Below are 21,939 nucleotides of genomic sequence, written 5' to 3'. Positions count from 1 at the left end.
CAGCTATAGTTAAATGGTTTACATTTTATCTCTTAAAAATTAAAAATGTGGAGTTTATCAGAAATAAGTTAATGCAACCTCTTACATACATAAGGTAAAAAGTTGCTTGGTTTATATTTTGTTTATATAATTGTATAAAAAAAAGATTTCAAATGTTTATGTGCTTTTCCTCTCTTTCTTCTTTTTGTTCTTAATAGCTCTCACTCACTGTGGTGAAGCAGTCATAAAATATGGTTCTTGCAAATACTTTCTAGCAATTTCCATAATAAATATGCATGCAAATTATGGCAAAGTGCAACAGTTACTGTACGTCAGTGCTCAAAAAGGATTTAAACAGTGGATTGTTGAGTTGAGTGAGTTGTTCCCATCTTTTAAACTCAGAGGTGGATACGAACGGCAATTAAAATAACAGAGTGTTTGTCAAAAAACAGTAGGTAATTCGACTAGGGATTTTTACGCAACTGGTGGGAGAAAAACACAGTCATTCTGGATTCGAATGGCAATAAACTCACAGACTAACCCCTATATGTTGAAAATCGGGCAAAAACAGCAAACCAATGAAAATGGAGAATGGGCGCTACCGTTTAGTTGCTGGGGTTCTAATCTCTGTCAAAACAAAAGTCCTGTTTTTGACTCGCTTTCATCAACCATTCAGAAAAATTTATTGGCTAATGAGTAAATTCAAATTAAAAATGTGACCCTGGACCACAAAACCAGTCATAAGTAGCATGGGTATATGTTTTAGCAATATCCAACAATACACTGTATGGATACAAAATGATAGATTTTTCTTTTATGCCAAAAATCATTAGGGTATTAAGTAAAGATCTTGTTCCATGAAGATATTTTGTAAAATTCCTAGCGTAAATATATAAAAACGTATTTATGGATTAGTAATATGCATTGCTATACTTCATTTGGACAACTTTAAAGGCGATTTCTCAATATTTTGAATTTTTTTTTTTTTTGCACCCTCAGATTCAAAATTTTCAAATAGTTTTATCTCAGCCAAATATTATCAAATTCTAACGATCCATACATCATTGGAAAACATATTTATTCAGCTTCCATGCCATGCATCTCTCTAAAAGTGTACAGACAAAATATTGGCTGATACATCTGTCCACAACTACTAGAAAATACCCAAAGAAAAGAAAAAAAAGCAGATGCCTAATGCACATCGAAAGGTTGCTGGTGGAGTTGTAAGCAAAGGTCACTCCAGAGACTGAGATTCTGTTCTGTCATCATTGTGTCCTTCAGTAAGGCTGTTAACCTGACTGCTCTAGGGGAACCATTTCTGCAATTAGTGTACTAGGATGACAAATGTCTGCTAAATGGCCAATAACAACACACACAGAGCCATAAAGACCCTGATCACACCATACAAGAGTAAGTCATGTAAGCTTAAAAGGCAACCTCTCAGTTTATTGTAGAGCGTGTTTTCAGAAAAAGAAGTTGGACTAAAATACGAATAGAAACAGCAGAGGGTAAAGCTCCAGTGCAGAGCTACATCCACCAGGAGCCATTACATTTAATTAAATCCTTCTTTGCAATGCCCTAAGCACATAAAGCTAGCGGCTACTGTTCTACAGACCTCCAACAGATTTTAAAGGAAATACAATACCACTAGGGCTTCCATTTATATCCTGATCTAAGAATAACTCCATTTGTCCAAACTGCACAGCAGAGATGGTAAAACTGGTTTGGGATCAGCACAGAAGAGTGTTAGAGGATGATGACCTCTGAGGACGTTTCTGTGCTTTGATTTATGATGCTAGAACAAGAGTTTGGGGGAAGGAAGGTAAGGATCAATATGAACTGGAGGATCCTCAATAGAGCAACCAATCAGAATCAGAGAAGAGGAACTCAATTCATATTTCAAAGAATGTGTCAACAAATGATGACAAATCTCAATGGAGCATTTCCCTCTGTACGAATATAAATGCACTGTCAGCAAATAATGCTGTAATGAGCTTGAAAAAAAAAACAAAGTGTTTAAAAAAGAAGTAATGTTAGAAATTATTGTTTAGGGAGTCCATCTAATCCACCCAGTCATATCACAAGAATGTGAACAAAAACAAACCTATAAGAATTATCAGGGAAAAACAGAAGAGATGAAGGACGAGAAAGAGGAGTCCAAACAAAAGCCAGAGAGGATGAGAGAGTAGCGATATGACAGAGAGAAATAAAGAAATGGAAGAAAAACAGGAAAGAGACTAAAAGAAGAGGAAAGGGGAAGGGAAAGGTTGTGAACTAAATCACAGAGACTGATAAGGGTATTAGTGTCAGAGAGAAAGGTGAAATAGGTTTTCTGGTACTGGTTCACCAAAAACCCTCACTCACTTCTCACTTTAGCCTTTATTTCTCTTAGTTTTCAGCCTCTTTTGCAGTTTATCCTTGTTTTGGTGTCCTCTTCTGTCTCAAACAGTGCAACCCAAAATAAAAGATCTACTGTGGCAATTTAGAGACTTTGTTGAATGGTCATTACTCAGTATGTGGTGGGCTACCCAGAACACACATATATCCGCCTGCACAAACACAAACACCATTACAGTTTATATACATCCACATGGATAAGCACAACAACTTTGGCCATATTTCACTCCCAAATCTTAAGAAGTATAATACAGCTTGAAAAACTATCAAGGACCATCAGGATTTTTACACATTATTTTGACAATTCAGTACTGTATTGTGTAAAGAAATAATGATAAATTATTCAAATTGTATCGTTTGTAAACATTTTGGTAGTCCGTGTTATTTAAATTTTATGTAAAACATGTAATCATTATTTAATGTACTGAATTTAATTCACGCTAATTTACATTAAACAAAACGTCTAAGGTAACGTATGTAACCCTGGTTCCTCGAAGGAACGAGACGCTGCGTCGAGAACGTTTGGGGAACGTTTGGGGAATGCGTCCAGCGTGACGTCTCTGAATAATGTGTATAATCAGTCCAAAAGGAAGGGCGAGACATCATAGGCGGGTGACGTCAGAGACCAGGAAGCATAAAAGCATGGAGGAAACATGTAACCAGAGGGTTTCTGCTCACTGACTGGCCACCGAGAGGGGCGCGGTAGGCCACCATGGCTGCCACGTAGACCTTCAGGGTGAAGTGGGTCAACCCTGCGGAGAGCCTGCAGGAACTCCAGCACTTTACCATCCGGGCAGTTAACTGGGTCGAGCTGGCGGTCTCCGCACCACGAAGTGAAAAGCTTCCACTTCAAGGCATAAAGTTTCCTCATTGAGGGAGCTCTGGATTGGAGAACGGTCTTACAACATCGGTTGAGAGACCGGAAGCTAAGAGTTGTCCCTCCTCAGAGACCACACCTACAGCCTCTAAGCTCCATGCGGGGGCGAACCCTCCACCTGCGAGAGGAGATCTCTCCTGACGGGAACCTTCCATGGAGTGCCGTCAAAAAGAGAAATCAGGCCCAGGAACCATTCCCGGCCGGCCAGAACGGGGCTACTAACAGCAGCCGGACTCCGTCCCGGCGCACTCTCTCCACAACTCCAGAGAGCAGAGCAATCGGGGGAAAAATGTACAGATGAAGCCTCGGCCACGTCTATACCATGGCGTCCAGCCCCAGTGGAGCTGGATGAGTCAGAGGAAGCCAGAGGGGACAGTGGGATGTCTCTCGAGTCTCGAGAACCCCTTGGTCTTGAGCCATTACTGTAGGGGTCTCATGTACAGCAGGGCAATAGTATTCACGTTGGACGCAGCTGCCATCAGACCCAGCAATCTCCATGACTGCTTGACAGTGAGTGATCGGCCTTCTCTCACTCTCGCGACTGCAGTGAGGATCGACTCGATCCGAGCAGGTGACATACGTGCCTGCATCGTGGTCGAATCCCACAACATGCCCAGATAAGTGGTTCTCTGTACTGGAGAAAGCACACTTTTCTTGGCATTAAGTCTTAACCCCAGCTCTTTCATGTGAGCGAGAATGACACCTCGGTGCTGAACCGTCATCTGCTAAGATTGAGCTGATATCAACCAATCGTCAATGTGGATGAGTCGTGAAAGTGTGGGGTGAGAGTGCAAGGCCAGTGGAAAATCCGTATTGGTAGGCTTTTGCCCCCAAAAGCAAACCTCAGGAACGTCCGATGAAGAAGGATGGAGATAAGTGCATCTTTTTGATAGATCGTGACACACCAGTCCTTGGACTTGGCCTGTGCAGGCATGCTAAACTTCAGTCCCCTGACTGAGCGGTTCAAAAAACACAGATCTAAAAAAGGACACAACACCTCATCCTTCCTCGGAACAGTGAAGTACCGGCTGTAGGACCCGGACTCTGCAACCCAAGGAGGGACCACCTCGATGGCCTCCGTCCTCAGAGAGAGTCTACTTCTGTTCCATTACCAGAGCCTGCTTGGGGCCCACCAGAACTGGATTCTGTGGCCTCTCACTACAGTGTGCAGGACCCACTGAGACACATTTGGCAGTAGTTTTCACTCTGCCAAATAGTCTACCAAGGGAATCAGCCTCTCAAGAGACTGTGTCTTTTCCCGAACTAGAAAATACAAAAAAAGTCCAAACCAAGTTAAGATTAATAATTTAATTGAGGATTAACAAATAAAAATCAGAAGCAATATGGATAAACAAATGATAAAGCTTGGCTTATTGAATATCAGATCCCTTTCTACGAAAACACTTTTGTAAATAATATGATCACTGATCATAATATAGATGTACTCTGTTTGACAAAAACCTGGCTAAAACCTGATGATTACTTTATTTAAAATGAGTCCACCCCCCAAGATTACTGTTATAAACATGAGCCGCGTCTAAAAGGCAAAGGTGGAGGTGTTGCTCCAATTTATAACAACGTTTTCAGGATTTCTCAGAGGGCAGGCTTCAAGTATAACTGGTGGTGCTTCATATAACATTATCCAGAGAAACAAATGTTAATGATAAATCCCCTGTTATGTTTGTACTGGCTACTGTATACAGGCCACCAGGGCACCATACAGACTTTATTAAAGAGTTTGGTGATTTTACATCCGAGTTAGTTCTGGCTGCAGATAAAGTTTTAATAGTTGGTGATTTTAATATCCATGTTGATAATGAAAAAGATGCATTGGGATCAGCATTTATAGACATTCTGAACTCTATTGGTGTTAGACAACACGTTTCAGGACCTACTCATTGTCGAAATCATACTCTAGATTTAATACTGTCACATGGAATTGATGTTGATAGTGTTGAAATTATTCAGTCAAGTGATGATATCTCAGATCATTATTTAGTTCTGTGCAAACTTCATATAACCAAAATTGTAAATTCTACTTCTTGTTACAAGTATGGAAGAACCATCACTTCTACCACAAAAGACTGCTTTTTAAGTTATCTTCCTGATGTATCCAAATTCCTTAGCATATCCAAAACCTCAGAACAACTTGATGATGTAACAGAAACTATGGACTCTCTCTTTTTTAGCACTTTAACCCTCTGAAGTCTAAGGGTATTTTTGGGTCCTGGAGAAGTTTTGTCATGCCCTGACATTTGTGCTTTTTTCAGTTTCTTATAAATATCTAAATGGGTAAAGTCTAATCTCAGTGTAATCAGCACAAACTGGGCTGTAATAATATGTGATATTATTGTACGTACATGATTGTGTTTTTGAGAAAAAAAATGTTATGCGTGGTTAGTGAAAAACTAAAAATGTTAAAACACTTGAATAAGGCAAAAAAACACATAAAGAACAATGGTTCCCGGGATTTTTGAGAACTGGAGCTTGTAGCCTAGAATTTTTCTTTCTAAATTATGTGAAAATCATCTTGTTTACTCACTTACAGAAAACAATATATTGATTTAAATTTTCTAAGACACTTTTTGTTGGTAAAATTTGTAACGGATATGCAGGAAATCGATTCATGGGTTCTGAACTAATGAATCACGGTTCGTTGAATCTAAAACAATGCAAACCCCAAAGTTTGTAGATTTTGAATCCAAGCATATAAACCCAACTCTTTATAAACTAAATGCCTGGCCTGGCGCCAGCCTGGCTGGATTTAAATTATTTACGACACAGGATGAGACATTCCAAAGTCACGTGAGCAGCCTCAAAGGAGAAATTAACTCTCCTTTCAACTTACACACACCCACGCACACACACACCCACAAATGTTTTATCTTACACTCATCATGTAAATCCTTAATAATGTGTATTTTGAATAGGTTTGTGTATTGCATAAAAATGGTTAATCCTGTGATGTGAGGATTATAAGTATGACTTGTAAATAGGAAATGTTTCTCCTCATTTTAACTTTCTCAAATAGAATCATGAGCTGTAACCCAACTCCTTCAGAGTCGTAAACTTTACGACTGCATCTGGGAGAAACAGGGAAGCCAGCTCTCTGTGGAATTGTTATAAGGAAAGAGAAAAGCACCTTTTTAAGGGTATAAAATATATCGCTTTTTGTGCTTAGATGTCTCCCCATATCAAATTGGAGTATCTGCAATTTTATCATGTGTTAATCAAATTTTAAATGTGTGTAATTCTGCATTTGAATGTAATTTCAGGTTTTTGATCATTTATATATGTCACTTTTGGGGTCTGCTTAATCGTCATGCTTTGACGAACTCATTTATCTAAAGCAAATTAATGAAAAATGTATTAATCTGGAATTATGAACGTGCTAGGATATCACTGTTGAAATCTGATAAACCCTAATTTATTAAAGTGGGTGTTTCCCCAGAGACAAAGGAACTTTTTCCCGCTTCAGATTGCGGACGTTCATTGGTTGTTCACGCGAACAAAGGCGTGAACCAGTCGAGCTATAAGGACTGACCCAGGAAGTTCCTCCCTCTGTCTCTCTCTTCTGGTCCTCGCTCTTCTCGTACACGCTGCTCGTCCCTCTGCGCGGCCTTGGGCCGCGCGCCTATCGGCGTCCCCCTCAGCACAGGGGCTGAGAGGACAGCCATTCTCATGACTCCTTCGGAAGCTTTCATTTTCGTTGTTTTGTTTATTTTCTTTACTAAGTTTATTCACCTATTCGCCTCTCAACACGAGGAAGACGAACTCTGAAACATTGCTTTCTTTGAACTTTCAAATATCGCGCGATTCCGCAGCAGCCCAGACACAGAGAGGACAAGCCCAGACTGACGCACGCTGCACGCCCACGCCGCTTTCGCATACACAAAAGAGAAAAACTTGCAAGTATCGATTCTCTATAGATTAAAATGCTGCTAAAGTTGTCTATGATTTGAGTTTAGGTTGTCTCTCAAGGGTTAATGTCTGTTGGTTTACATAACTATTCTCTCACTTATCCTCTTTCACTCTCATTCTCTCCCTCTCCCTCATTTGGATTTCGTTATGTCTTGTACAAAGTTTACAGTCTATATTGTCGTACGCGTATTTACTCTGTATAAATCGTAGTTGATGTATTATTAGTTCAATTATTAAATTCCATATATTCCAGATTGTCTGTCTAAGTTGCTCATGTTACGAAGTCAATGAAATGCCGATCTTAGCTACAAAGCTCATATGTTACTTTTAAGTAATATAAATTTTATAAGGACAGGAGAATGGTTTCATGGCCAGAGACTATTTGTCCTGGAATTATAAGAAGTGATAGCGTTACTGAAAATTAATAAGTGAATCTTACGGCCGTTTGCTGGATGAACCACGTTTGATTTACATTAATTTCTAGTAAAAGATATCACAATAATTGATATGAAGAATAGAATATTGAAATATTGATGAGTAAATTACAGTGCCTTGTGATGAGTTATTAATATATACAATTGACCTATTTTTCATCTTCAATAATTTTAATGCAACTGTAATATGATATATATATATATATATATATATATATATATTAATCATATTCCTGATTAATTACCCAAATTCCCTATATCATTTGAGTTAATTATTATGTACAACCCAGTGCGGCTACAAATTCATATGCGAGTAGGCGTCAATGAATATCATGAATATCATTGTGATTTACACCTGAGAAGACAAAGGCCTGCATAATGAGCTGCATAAGGAGCCATTCAGTCACTGTGTCACTGAGAGGGAAGAGTTACAAGAAAGAATGTGAAGACAAAATAAATCTATATAATTTTATGTTTGTAGTTTATTTAGAATATATTTAATTATCCCACAACATAATTTAATATCCACTTGGGGGAGCAGTTAAACAGTTTATCAGGAACAATCAAAGCTGACTTTCAAACTAACTTTTTGCATCATTACTCAAGGTCACACAAACCTTCAGAAATCCTTTTAACAATCTTATTTTCTACAAAAAAAATAAAATGTATTGTTATTATTATTATCAGTATTATTATTATTATTATTATTAATGTTGAAAAGAGCTGAGAATATTTTTTCAGGTTTTTTAGGGGGGATAAATTAAAAGAACACCATTTTTTGTTACATTTGTTACAGTTACATTTATTTGTTACATTTATATTATTTACATCAAGCTTTTGAATGGTATATATTGTATATTGTTATTGAAACTTCATAATGTTTCACTTGATTATACATTTAGTCAGGAATTATAGTTTGGAAAAGTCTTTGGAAAAAGTCTAACTAGTAAAATGTTTACACGTTATGTGAAAACTAGCACAAGTATATAAATAAATAAAAAGAGACTTACTCATGTTTATGATCTCTGCTGAATAAAGTGCTTCATTCTTTTTTTTCTGAGGAAATCCATTTCTCAAATCCTCAACCACATCACATCTTTTTGGGGTGAATTATGCCTTATTCCTCTCATCGTGAAGCAAACAGTAAAATAAAAAACTTGAAGAACAGTCTCGCTGCTTTCTTCTGTTATGGGCATATTCAAGCCGCGCGCTTCAGTTTGAATCTGAATAGCACGTTCAGCGCGGGGCCGTGGTCACATTAGATAAAATGAAGGGAGACATGAAAAACAGACATCGCGTTGTTTTCATAGGGATTACTTTAACACAGAATATCTGTTTTCGGCAGCACTTATTTTGTTTAAAAGTAGACATGTCAAGCTTTCTATAGATATCTCTCTCATGTCTCTTCGTTGAGTATTCACGGAGTTACAGTTCCTTTTAATGACGTGTTTGTAAATGAAGATCAGCGCAGACAAAGGCTGCAGACAGCACACCTTGTTTGCTATCTTTTTTTTAAAAGTGCACAAAGTTTTGTTGTTATTATGTCTGTATCCAAAAAAAGTAGACCCTTTACAGATTCGATTGATGTATTGCTCTTATCTGTACGATTAAAGCTGAAAGTGTAATTTAAGTTCTTTTCGGGGTTATCAGGAGAAAATGACTCATAACGCGTATCCGCGTTAATCGACTCCAGGGGGTTAAATAAAGTTGCTCCTTTACGCTTAAGGAAGGTTAAGGAAAACAGTTTGACACCATGGTATAATGAGCATACTCGCACCCTAAAGAGAGCAGCACGAAAAATGGAGCGCAGCTGGAGGAAAACCAAACTAGAGGTATTTTGTATTGCTTGGCGGGAAAGTAACCTATCCTACAGAAAAGCATTAAAAACTGCTAGATCCGATTACTTTTCTTCTCTTTTAGAAGAAAACAAACATAACCCCAGGTATTTATTCAATACAGTGGCTAAATTAACGAAAAATAAAGCCTCAACAAGTGTTGACTTTTCCCAACACCACAGCAGTAATGACTTTATGAACTACTTTACTTCTAAAATTGATACTATTAGAGATAAAATTGCAACCATTCAGCCGTCAGCTACAGTATCACATCAGACAGTGCACTATAGACCCCCTGAGGAACAGTTCCACTCATTCTCTACTATAGGAGAGGAAGAATTGTATAAACTTGTCAAATCATCTAAACCAACAACATGTATGTTAGACCCTATACCATCTAAGCTCCTAAAAGAGGTGCTTCCAGAAGTCATAGATCCTCTTCTGACTATTATTAATTCCTCATTGTCATTAGGATATGTCCCCAAAACCTTCAAACTGGCTGTTATTAAGCCTCTCATCAAAAAACCACAACTTGACCCCAAAGAACTAGTTCATTATAGACCAATCTCGAATCTCCCTTTTCTGTCCAAGATACTAGAAAAGGTGGTATCCTCACAATTATATTCCTTCTTAGAGAAAAATGGTATATGTGAGGATTTCCAGTCAGGATTTAGACCATATCATAGTACTGAGACTGCTCTCCTTAGAGTTACAAATTATCTGCTCTTATCATCTGATCGTGGGTGTATCTCTCTACTAGTTTTATTGGATCTTAGTGCTGCGTTTGACACAATTGACCACAACATTCTTTTGCATAGACTTGAACACTTTGTTGGCATCAGTGGAAGTGCATTAGCATGGTTTAAATCGTACTTATATGACCGCCATCAGTTCGTAGCAGTGAATGAAGATGTATCATATCGATCACAAGTGCAGTATGGAGTACCGCAAGGCTCAGTACTAGGGCCGCTACTCTTCACGCTTTATATGTTACCCTTGGGAGATATCATCAGGAAACATGGTGTTAGCTTTCACTGTTATGCTGATGATACTCAGCTCTATATTTCTTCGTGGCCCGGTGAAACACACCAATTTGAAAAACTAATGGAATGCATTGTCGATATTAAAAACTCTTGAAAAAAAATTCTGAAAAAACAGAGGTGTTAATTATAGGACCTAAAAACTCTGCTTGTAATAACCTAGAACACTGTCTAAGACTTGATGGTTGCTCTGTCAATTCTTCGTCATCAGTTAGGAACCTAGGTGTGCTATTTGATCGCAATCTTTCCTTAGAAAGCCACGTTCGAGCATTTGTAAAACTGCATTTTTCCATCTCAAAAATATATCTAAATTACGGCCTATGCTCTCAATGTCAAATGCAGAAATGTTAATCCATGCATTTATGACCTCAAGGTTAGATTATTGTAATGCTTTATTGGGTGGTTGTTCTGCACGCTTAGTAAACAAACTACAGCTAGTCCAAAATGCAGCAGCAAGAGTTCTTACTAGAACCAGGAAGTATGACCATATTAGCCCGGTCCTGTCATCACTGCACTGGCTCCCTTTCAAACATCGTATAGATTTTAAAATATTGCTTATTACTTATAAGCTGAACTAGCTGCTCTGGAAACCTCCCAGGAGGTCCCGAGCCTCTTAGCACCGCTACGTTTCCGGGCAGTAACTGAGAGAAGCGCTCACTGGAGACCGCTGTGCCCTGGAACACTGGCAGGGTTGGCAGATCGATCTCCTGAGGGCACTGAGGAGAGACGGGCACCGTGTAATGCGGTGTACACCGCTCTTCCCCAGAGGGGCCTGCCCTTCGAGGTCCTGAGCCGCAGCATCAGGACTCTCGTAGCTGAAGTCTCATAAAAACGACGGTCCTCAGACCCACGTCGTCTGCTAGGAAGACTAGACCAGAGCCTGCTCGGGGCAGGACCCCATGAAGTACACTTGGCAGGGGCTCCCACAACGCCATGTGACCTCCTAAGGAAACCAGTCTCGCGAGACTGGCCTCTGGTGTGCCTAGAGTCACTAGCTTGGTGCCCTGAAGCAGCGGACCGGCAGGGGACGACCGTACTAGCTGCTCTAGAGACTTCCGTAGAGGTAGCGAGCCTCTCAGCACCGCTACGTTTCCGGGCAGTAACTGAGAGAAGCGCTCGCTGGAGACCGCTGCGCCCTGGAACATCGGCAGGGTTGGCAGATCGATCTCCTGAGGGCACTGAGGAGAGATGGGCACCGTTTAATGCGGTGTACACCACTCTTCCCCAGAGAGAGCTGGCCCTCAAAACGTCCTAGGCCTTACACGTCAGGACGTTATGATGAAGGCTATCCAGCGAAAACAACGGTCCGTACAACTGCTTTCCACTAGAAGCCTTCGGCCTGGGAGCGCCACTCTGACTCTACCATCTGCGGAGTACAAAAGTGACACCCCAGGCACGAGGGGCTGGAACATGTTTGGGACTGCTCCGCCCAGCAGCCCCTGACCGCCTCAACCTCCTCAGAGGAAGAGCGGTACACATGTGTTCTCACATAAGAAATTACATCCCTAGAGCCCCTGCACATCTAACTTCACATAGTCAGATAAATATTAATACACAGTCGTGGCCAAAAGTTTTGAGAATTACATAAATATTAGTTTTCAAAAAGGTGCTCCATCGTGCTGGAAAATGCATTGTTCTTTACCAAACTGTTGTTGGATTGTTGGAAGAAGTTGCTGTTGGAGGGTGTTTTGGTACCATTCTTTATTCATGGTTGTATTTTTGGGCAGAATTGTGAGTGAGCCCACTCCCTTGGATGAGAAGCAACCCCACAAATGAATGGTGTCAGGATGCTTTACTGTTGGCATGACACAGGACTGATGGTAGCGATCACCTTTTCTTCTCCGGACAAGCCTTTTTCCTGATGCCCCAAACAATCGGAAAGGGGCTTCATCGGAGAATATGACTTTGCCCCAGTCCTCAGCAGTCCATTCACTATACTTTCTGCAGAAGATCAATCTGTCCCTGATGTTTTTTTTGGAGAGAAGTGGCTTCTTTGCTGCCCTTCTTGACACCAGGCCATCTTCCAAAAGGCTTCGCCTCACTGTGCGTGCAGATGCGCTCACACCTGCCTGCTGCCATTCCTGAGCAAGCTCTGCTCGGTGGCTCTCCGATCCCGCAGCTGAATCCTCTTTAGGAGACGATCCTGGCGCTTGCTGGACTTTCTTGGACGCCCTGAAGCCTTCTTTACAAGAATTGAACCTCTTTCCTTGAAGTTCTTGATGATCCTATAAATTTTTGATTTAGGTGCAAACTTAGTAGCCACAATATCCTTGCCTGTGAAGCCATTTTTATGCAACGCAATGATGGCTGCACGTGTTTCTTTGCAGGTCACCATGGTTAACAATGGAAGAACAATGATTTCAAGCATCACCCTCCTTTTAACATGTCAAGTCTGCCATTCTAACCCAATCAGCCTGACATAATGATCTCCAGCCTTGTGCTCGTCAACATTCTCACCTGAGTTAACAAGACGATTACTGAAATGATCTCTGCAGGTCCTTTAATGACAGCAATGAAATGCAGTGAAAAGGTTTTTTTGGCATTAAGTTAATTTTCATGGCAAAGAAGGACCATGCAATTCATCTGATCACTCTTCGTAACATTCTGGAGTATATGCAAATTGCTATTATAAAAACTTAAGCAGCAACTTTTCCAATTTCCAATATTTATGTAATTCTCAAAACTTTTGGCCACGACTGTATAGTAGTCAACAACCAGACGAGTCAACACGGTCTGATGTAGAAAAAACTCACATAAAGATGAAACAATGTAATACACGCTTTGCCTTGGCAGCGTGCATGTCTATTTTTATTTATATATATATATATTAGTGCTGTCAACGTTAACGCGTTAACGCATGCGATTAATTTTTGTCTGGTTTAACGTGTCAAAATATTTAACGCAATTAACGCAGCATCCATATTTTCTGCCATCCGTTGGCTAGCTTTACATTATATGATCACGCTCTTATTCATTTAAATGCTTTTAAACATTTCAAGCGCGGCAAGACAAAAGAGAATGCGCTGTCTGTGAATGCCCTTATGTGACGCATACACACATACACACACACACAATGCATAGACAGGGCGCCAGAATCCAGTTCTCTTAAGCGCTTGAACTAACAATAAACATCCCAAAGTGCCAGTTTTGTCGATTATCCTCATAAGAGCAATCTTAAATGATTTATATAAAGTCTAAAATGAACAAAAAGAGTTGTGAGAGAATGAGGCGAGATCCATAGACAGTATATAAACGGTGAGATCCGCGTGTCTGTCTGCTCTTAAAGGGACAGCAGCCAATAAAGCTTCCTGTCAGTAAAGTTAAAGAACAAAGGGAACAGAGAAAATGACTCGCTGCTCTTGACTAAATAACTTTTGTAGCTTTAATAAGGATTAACTATTTAATTTATAGTTTATGCAGTGCAGACTGCATATAACTTTGATAACTTCATTAAATTTCTGTATATTTCCTAACTGTTAAGACAGGAAGGGCAGGAGTAAACATGACATGACATGATAAGTTTACTTAAATTAAAAACTGTTATATTTTTGAAGCCTAATAATAAATGTAAAAAAAATGGCCTTCATTCATAAAAAGATGTCATTTAAACAAGTATTTAAATTTAACTGTGAAATGATTACATTAAAAAATATATTAAAAACGTACAAAAACATTTCTTTTTTTATTGCGATTAATCACAGAAAAAATGTGTGATTAATCTAGTTAAAGTTTTTAATCGATTGACAGCACTAACATATATATATATATATATATATATATTTGTATTTTAAATTTAAAAAACCGCAACCGCAAGATCGCATGCACGGATACACTCCTCAGAGCATGCCCGGCGAGAGAGCATGCAGCAGCAGCAGTGAGCTATCTCAGAGGGCGAAGAAACCGCAGCTCTGGTTTCCAAGCCTGGAGAACGAGTTCTAGATCTAGTAAACACGGGTGGAGATAGGATGAGCCGTCTCCAACCCGTTCGCCAGATCATGTGCGATTCCCGCTATCGCGGTCGCCGCCGTGCCTCAGCCCCAGCGCGACCGTGACCGCAAGATCGCATGCTCCTCAGAGCGTGCCCGGCGAGAGCGGAGCGCTTAACAGCGAGAAAAGCACAATCAGCCCCCGAGAGCCGACTGCGCGAGCTCCACTCTTCATTAATGCTGCTTATTATAATATTAGGCATAATATGCTTGTGTAACTGGTGCTTGTGTGACTGGTGCTTGAACAACTGGCGAGCTCATCGACGCCTTTCCATATCAATCTCCTCTGAGAAAGACAGGCAGCGTGTCACGCCCTTTCATCGGGGAGAAAGTACCGCAAACACGGGCTTCCGAAGCCCAGAGAGCGGGCGCCGGATCTGGTGGCTAAGAAAGAAGATAGGGACTTGCTGCCCGTCTTACATTCCTTCCAGCAGATCCGAAAGCGAATCCCGCTAGCACAACCACCGCTCTGCCTCGGCAAAAGCGGGGCTGGCACCGCAAGAAATGCCAGTGAAAGCTCTCTCCTCAAAGAGAGCCTTCTGAGAGTGAAGCAAAGGCTCGCATCGCAGCCGTCAATCCCTCAAGAGCTGACACTACGCGATTCACTCTCAAGCAGACAACACATGAGCTGCGTGTGTCCCTACCTTTTTTTTTTTTTGCCAGGGAAAACACACAGCCTGAATGCTGCCTGCTCCTGCCCAAAACTTCTCTTGATTGAAGCTTTGACAATGGAGTTTATCAGTGGACAAACGACACTAAATAAGACTCACAAACAGATTTTCATTACTGGTTGTCAGCATTACAGTAATGAGGGGGGAAATGTGCTTAACTGTGCTTAATCATGAACAAGATGTCTTAATAGTTTACCCAGACAGATTAATGAAATAAAATGTGGGGGCAACTGTAAGTCTCCTGTTTCTCAGCATCTTGCTCCCGAGGGGAAAAAATATATATTCCAATAATCTCTTGCGTTCTCCTTTAGAGTTTCAGATGAGTTCTTAACTATGTCTAAAGGCGGGCATACATGGTTTGATTTTTGCTGTCGTATGAGTTCGCATGTGATTTTTTTCAATCGTGTGGAAATTGTGTATGCTCGTATGGTCGCGGCTCGTATCATGTGCGAGGAATTACGAGCCGAGCAGAGTGCCTTATGAGCACTCTCCAACCTCCCGATCATTTTTAAACATGTCTAAAAAGTCTGTGAGCTATCGGTTTGAATTTGTGACATGTGCGGTTGAATAAAAGATAAAAGATAAAAGAGATGGATAGTATGTTAAAGGTGCTTTATGTAAATTTTTGACTTTACTAAAGTATAAAAAACACCATAATATGTTTGCAGATATTTAAGAAACATGCTAAGATAGCATACTTGTTTATCTGAAAAACAATGCTACAGTCAGTTATTCTCCTTTGAAAATATGTGTTCCAGGTCGGAATGTCTATCTCTGTTTTGGTCTGTGTAACCCACCCACTGCCGGTTTACCCAATTGTATTTCGTCACCCCAGGTTGCCAGTTGGCGGAAAACACAGAGTATTTCATTTCATTCATCGTCAAGTGCGTTGGTGCCGTCAATCTGGCATCCTGCATGTGTCAAGTCTGAGGAGGAGGGGCTGGGTGAAAAAAACCCTTTCCAATATTTTGAATTTGGACTGTAATACCTAGTTCAACCACTCTGTGTCAATCCTACATACAGCAGCTTTAATATAAACTAAATAAAATTGTAGGAAAAAATACAAATAAAAATATAGAATGGTCTTTCCCCTATCAAAAGCACATTTCCATTTTTCCATTACAATAAGCATGAAAAATAAATAACAGTGTTTTTATCAAGTCCAAAACACACAGTCACACTTTATGACATTAAACACAAACAGAAACCACAACGAATGGATCACATTAGCGTATAAAACGGAATATATTATTAATCTTTCACAGACATACACACACACACACACACACACACACTTTTTGCAGCAAAATAAACGTACAAATTTGACTGCATTACAGACCATCTATATTTCCCCATGTAAAGACGGCAGTATAATATCCATACAAAAGACAGACTAATATTCATTATATATTTAAGTAAATCCTTTGCAAATCTAAGATGGCAGCACACGCAATGAGAGCCTATTCAAAGCAGCACTGTCAACTACACTTGACAACTCTGATATCTATAATGTATGAGACTCCATTTCTGTGGTGAGGAACTTGTGCTGGAAAACAAAGATACATTTGTGTGTGTGTATGTGTGTAGAGGAGGAATGAAAGGAGCGCTATCAATCATTTGACTCATCAGTGCATTAATGTCTGGGTGCTTGTCAGCATGGGTGTGTACGTGTGTGTGCGTGTGTGATGAGATCAGGCTCATCTCTGTGTCATTATGGAGCAGCTCACAGGTTATCAGGGGAGGTGAGAGCTATTTATAACACCTTTTTACTTTTCCTTCCACTGTCTCACACTCTTTTTCTCCCATTCGACATGCTGTTCCTAACACATGTTCTCTCTTCCTACCATCCCTCTCTCCCCTTGACCAACTTCTCAATGTGGGGTGGCAGACAAGCATTTATCCTAGACACTATACACTGACCGTTTGCAAACATGTACAACTGCATATGGACGCAAATTCACATGCATGCTGCATGTCCTCACACACTTATAATATTCTGGCCTATGCATTTTTTGCAATCATTTACTTCAGACTGTCATATGGGGAGGTACATATTAAAGAGCTGTAATTCCTTAATCTTTCCTCCAATCCTCCAACTGTAATAAATATACTCACATTAAAGCTGAGTGTGCACTTTAAGCCCATATTCATTATATAACTGTAACTTGAATATGGTTTGGTCAACAGCTAAAATAACAAACAATTGTGCCTGTGTCCACACACACACACACACACACACACAGATGCTTGACAGTTGAATTAATTACAGAGTACATAATGTTTGTCCTTCTTAGAATTCGCTTTGATTAAAAAAAAAAAAAAGCATCTAATACAATATAATAGCAAACGTAAATGTAATATCCTCCAGACATTCTGATTCAGAGAGATGAATATAACACAAACACAAATTTAATGTTTAGCAGATGCAAAGTTAAGCTTACATTTTGGAAAATAGCCCAAAACAAGCTATAAATCTAGCAAAAAGCTATAAAATCCTCAATATCTTTGGGAGTTTATTTCCTGTGCCTTCTGAAAATGTAATTATTTAGGTCACTCACTCAGTGATTTCCTCGGTAACCGTATGTTCCACCTGTAGACGGGAGTTCACCTCGATGAAGTAGTGTTTTCCATGTTTGTCCACCAGGAACTCCACTGTGCCTGCATTCTCATAGCCCACCTAAGAAAAAAAGTTGTAATGTTAGCACAAAAAATTAATTTGAGCATCAGTTGTTTATGGACCACCTTAAACCTCCTTAACATACACAGCTAAACATCCAGTTGAGTACCTGTTAAGTCTCCTGCCTGCCTGCAATTTTTAAGCAATCCTAAAGAATTAGGTTGGATTTTTCAGGTGTGTTTGATTAGGGATAGATCTAAACTCTGCAGGATGGTGGCCCTCCAGGACCAGAGTTGCCTATCTCTGATATACTTTAAGCTGCACTTTGCTTTGGAAGTCATCCAGTAAAATCAGTTGCTAAGTTCAGACATGATACAAGAACCCAACACATGAGCTCCACAGCATGCAATGATCAAAATATGCTTTCTGTTAGAAACTAGAAATAGTGGTAACAATGTCAGATATTTTGGTATGGAATTATGATGAGTAAGTTTGAGAACTTTATTTACATGTGCCGGTATTCCAAGGGGCTGCTGCTTGAGCTCCCAGAGGAATGACAAATTGAACCCAAAATGATGAGCAGATTTAATTTAAAAAGCCCAAACTTTCCATCTTAAATCTCTCAAGCTTGTAGAAAAAAAAAAAAAAAAAAAAAAAAAAAAAAATTCCTCAGGCGACTGGTTAATTCTGCTGAACAGCGTGGTTCCAGTGGAAGGAAGCAAAGAAGCTTCTGGTAAAAGCCATGAAATCAGCAGGGCTGGTCTTGACACAAGCCAAAAACACAACCCATGGAGCAGGAGATATGCATGGGATATACAGTAGAGACAGATACCCTAGATGAGATGAAGACAGTCCCACATTAAACATAAGATACATAAGAAGAAGGAGACAAAGATACAAGAACCCACTTCATCTAAAGTTTGCAACTCTCTTCTCTTTTTCTGGTGTCTTCTCTCTCAAGCTCTCTTTCATACATGCTCTCATTCAGGCTACTTGGATACACTGAAGGGATTGAAGATAATCCAGTGCCAAAATTCACTGTAATCTGATCCAATTTCTCCCCACAATTCAGCACTGCCTACTAATCCCACACTGCAATGATCTTGCCAAAAGCAGACGCTCACCCACACAAACAACACAAACACAAATATACACACAAATATAATTACAAACATAGCTTTGTAAATTCACTCTGACATATTACAATATTTACCAAAATGTACAATATTTACTAAATTTATTCAGTATTTTACTCAGTGCCCACCCTTTTTCCATTCTTCCCTCTTTTCCGCATCCCTCCACACTCCATGCCAATCGTGCCAGGAGGATTTTAAGCTCTTAACCACATCAACTCTGGGGACCCACCGGTGGGTCCAATATTGCATATGCCTAATTCTCAAAAAATCTAAATAACAGCTGAAGTGGTTAAATCTTAACCGACTAACATGACCATGAGAACAGGGTTCAAACTGATGTCACTAGAGATAGGGAGAGATAGGAAAAAATGAATGAATCAATACAAACAACATATGGGTGACTGAACAAACAAATAAATCATTGAATGAAAAAAAGAAAAAAAAAAAGAATGAACTAATGAATTCTGAGTTAAAACCACAAGAGTTTCTTCTTGTAGAACTTTTTTTTTATATTTTTTTTTTAGGGTGCTGAATTTGTAATCTGTAAACCGTTTCTCCATACATGCACAAAATGCATGCTGATGTCATTGCAAAAAGATTAAACTGCGCCCACAAAGTGATTTATCAAGCCTGAATGTCGCTTCTGAACCTGCAACTGCATGTACAAATTGATACCACCGAAAGGCAGGAATTGATCTGATTCATGTGGATACACATGTAACTACTGTCATAAATGGAAAATTATGAGAATATGTAGATTTACCCAATGCTGCTGGTTTTCTCACATGCACTAATGTGACATGATTTTTTTTTTTCATAAGCAATTGATTTACATAAGCGGTATTCAAAATCATAAATGAACTTCAAGGGGTTTCATGCGAAATGATTAATACGTTAATTTAATTAAATACTGATATATATATATATATATATATATATATATATAAAATATATAAAATATAAATGTATATAAATACTGATATATATATGATATATATATATATATATATATATATGTATATAAAAATGTGTAGAATGCATGTTTATACAATAAATCATATTATATTTGTCTATTATTCTATACCAGGGTTCTTCAAATCTTGTCCTGGAGGGCCAATGCGCTGCAGAGTTTAGCTCCAACCTTGATCAAACTCACCTACCTGTGACTTTCTAATGATCCTGAAGACATTGATTAGCATGCTCAGGTGTGTTTGATTAGGTTTAGAGCTAAACTCTGTAGGACAGTGGATCTCGTGGGCCAGATTTGAGGATCCCAGTTCTATACATTAATATACATCATATAAATGGACATTCTTGAGTCATACATCAGAGTTAAATAACAAATCAACCCAAACTCAAACTGAACAACAACAAAACATATGCTTCACATAGCAGAGCTAGAGAAACATAAGCTTACACCATTGGTTCTCAGTCATTTTGACTCCAAGGTTCACCTTTATACAAGACACTATTCAAAGGCAATCATTTCTAAGATAATATATGCCTCTTAGACTTGTGCTCTAATAAAAATACATAAAAATATGGTGTCAGTTAAATGTTCTACTTCTTTAGTTTCAGTAAATGTTTTAGAATTTCAATTAAGATTATGTTAATATTACTAATTTATAAAATGGTTCCAATCTTTGATTCTGATTAGTCAACAGCTGTGTTTTATTCATGATAAAGCATGACTATGACCGCTTCACCCAACTGTTTTGTGTATCATTGCAAACACCCTTAGCAACCACCCTTTGCATCATAAACAATCAATATAGCATCCAAACAGTTCCATGTATTATGTATTTCAACAAACACAACTTCTTATTTATGTAATAATTTATGACTGACCCTTGCTGCTCTTATGTTGCATTATTTACATTTAATATCACACTTCACGCTGTAAAAAAAAAATTTCTCATAGGGAAGATAATTCTCATGGAAGGTACTCCTTATTCACATGGCTTCTAGTACCTTACTGCTTAATTTGCATAATTTGAAGACTTATTGGGGCCCCACTGGAAGGTGGATTTGATCTACTTAAAGCCTACCTAAAAATACAGTCTTTCCTTGAATTATGCTGCTCAGCTTTACTCAGCTAACCACTTTTCACAGTTCACAGCTCACTTTCTCACTGTAAAGTACCTCAAAGTACATCAACCAAATTGCTGCTGCTAATTTTATTTTAATCTGTCATGTCATGCCTTCTTGCCTCTTCCTGGTTGTCTCTTTACCTCATACTCTCTACAAACTTACAAATACATACACCATAGATACACCACTTTATAAACAGTTTAGCAGAATAATGTTCTTTCATGCCTTCTAAAAAAAAATAAAAAATTAATAAAATTATTTAAAGGGTAAGTATTATGCAAAATTAGTTTATTTGCTATTTGCTGAAGCACATAGGTATTTCTTATATATATATATATATATATATATATATATATATATATATATATATATATATATATATAAATATATATATATATATATATATAACTGGTAAAATAAATAAAAAATATTATAAAAGTTCAATTCCTATTAGTAGTTCCACATTGCCATAGCCTATGTTTCTCTATTCACACCACAGCGATTGAGTTAGTGCATTTATACAGCAACCACAATTGCAAACAATACAGTCAAGATCTCATGACAGAGCACAGACTGGCTGAATGATGCTTTCATTTAGATGCTAAACTCCAGCTTTGTTTGTTTTTCAGATCATTTGCGGCAGCGCTTCCGCAATGAGGATCGAGCGTTTGCGTGCGCATGGTTGCCAGAATGCTTAAAATAAGTAAAACACCAGGAAGAAAATATCTATGTAACAGCGAAGCTCTGATTCGTGGATTTGAACTCTTGATACCTGGCAACCGCACTCATGAGATTTCGTAGGGTAGAGCAGTCTGCAATAGCATGTTCCCCTTTTTGGACCTTGGGCGCATTCTTTTGGGAAAGTATGCTTGAATTTGAAATATTCAATATTCAATATTCTAATATTCGATGTATCGCCCAGCCCAGTGAGTGTTTATTTGCAAAGGCTAGTATT

The 21,939-nt window shown here is 38.9% G+C and overlaps 1 protein-coding gene across 1 annotated transcript in view; it reads right to left on the bottom strand.

Annotated features, from left to right (window-relative positions):
- The window catches only part of pcxb (pyruvate carboxylase b), a 214,435-nt gene that overhangs the window by 166,703 nt on the left and 25,793 nt on the right, over positions 1–21,939 (bottom strand). The window contains exon 8 of the mRNA XM_059535847.1: positions 17,699–17,817. Within this exon, the coding sequence (XP_059391830.1) occupies positions 17,699–17,817 (119 nt within the window). The remainder of the gene's footprint in view (positions 1–17,698; positions 17,818–21,939) is intronic.

The sequence above is a fragment of the Carassius carassius genome, chromosome 3 (assembly GCF_963082965.1).
Source record: "Carassius carassius chromosome 3, fCarCar2.1, whole genome shotgun sequence".
NCBI classification, from domain to species: Eukaryota; Metazoa; Chordata; class Actinopteri; order Cypriniformes; family Cyprinidae; genus Carassius; species Carassius carassius.
The sequence above is the reverse complement of the archived record's forward strand: the minus strand, read 5'-3'. Positions and strand labels throughout refer to the sequence as shown.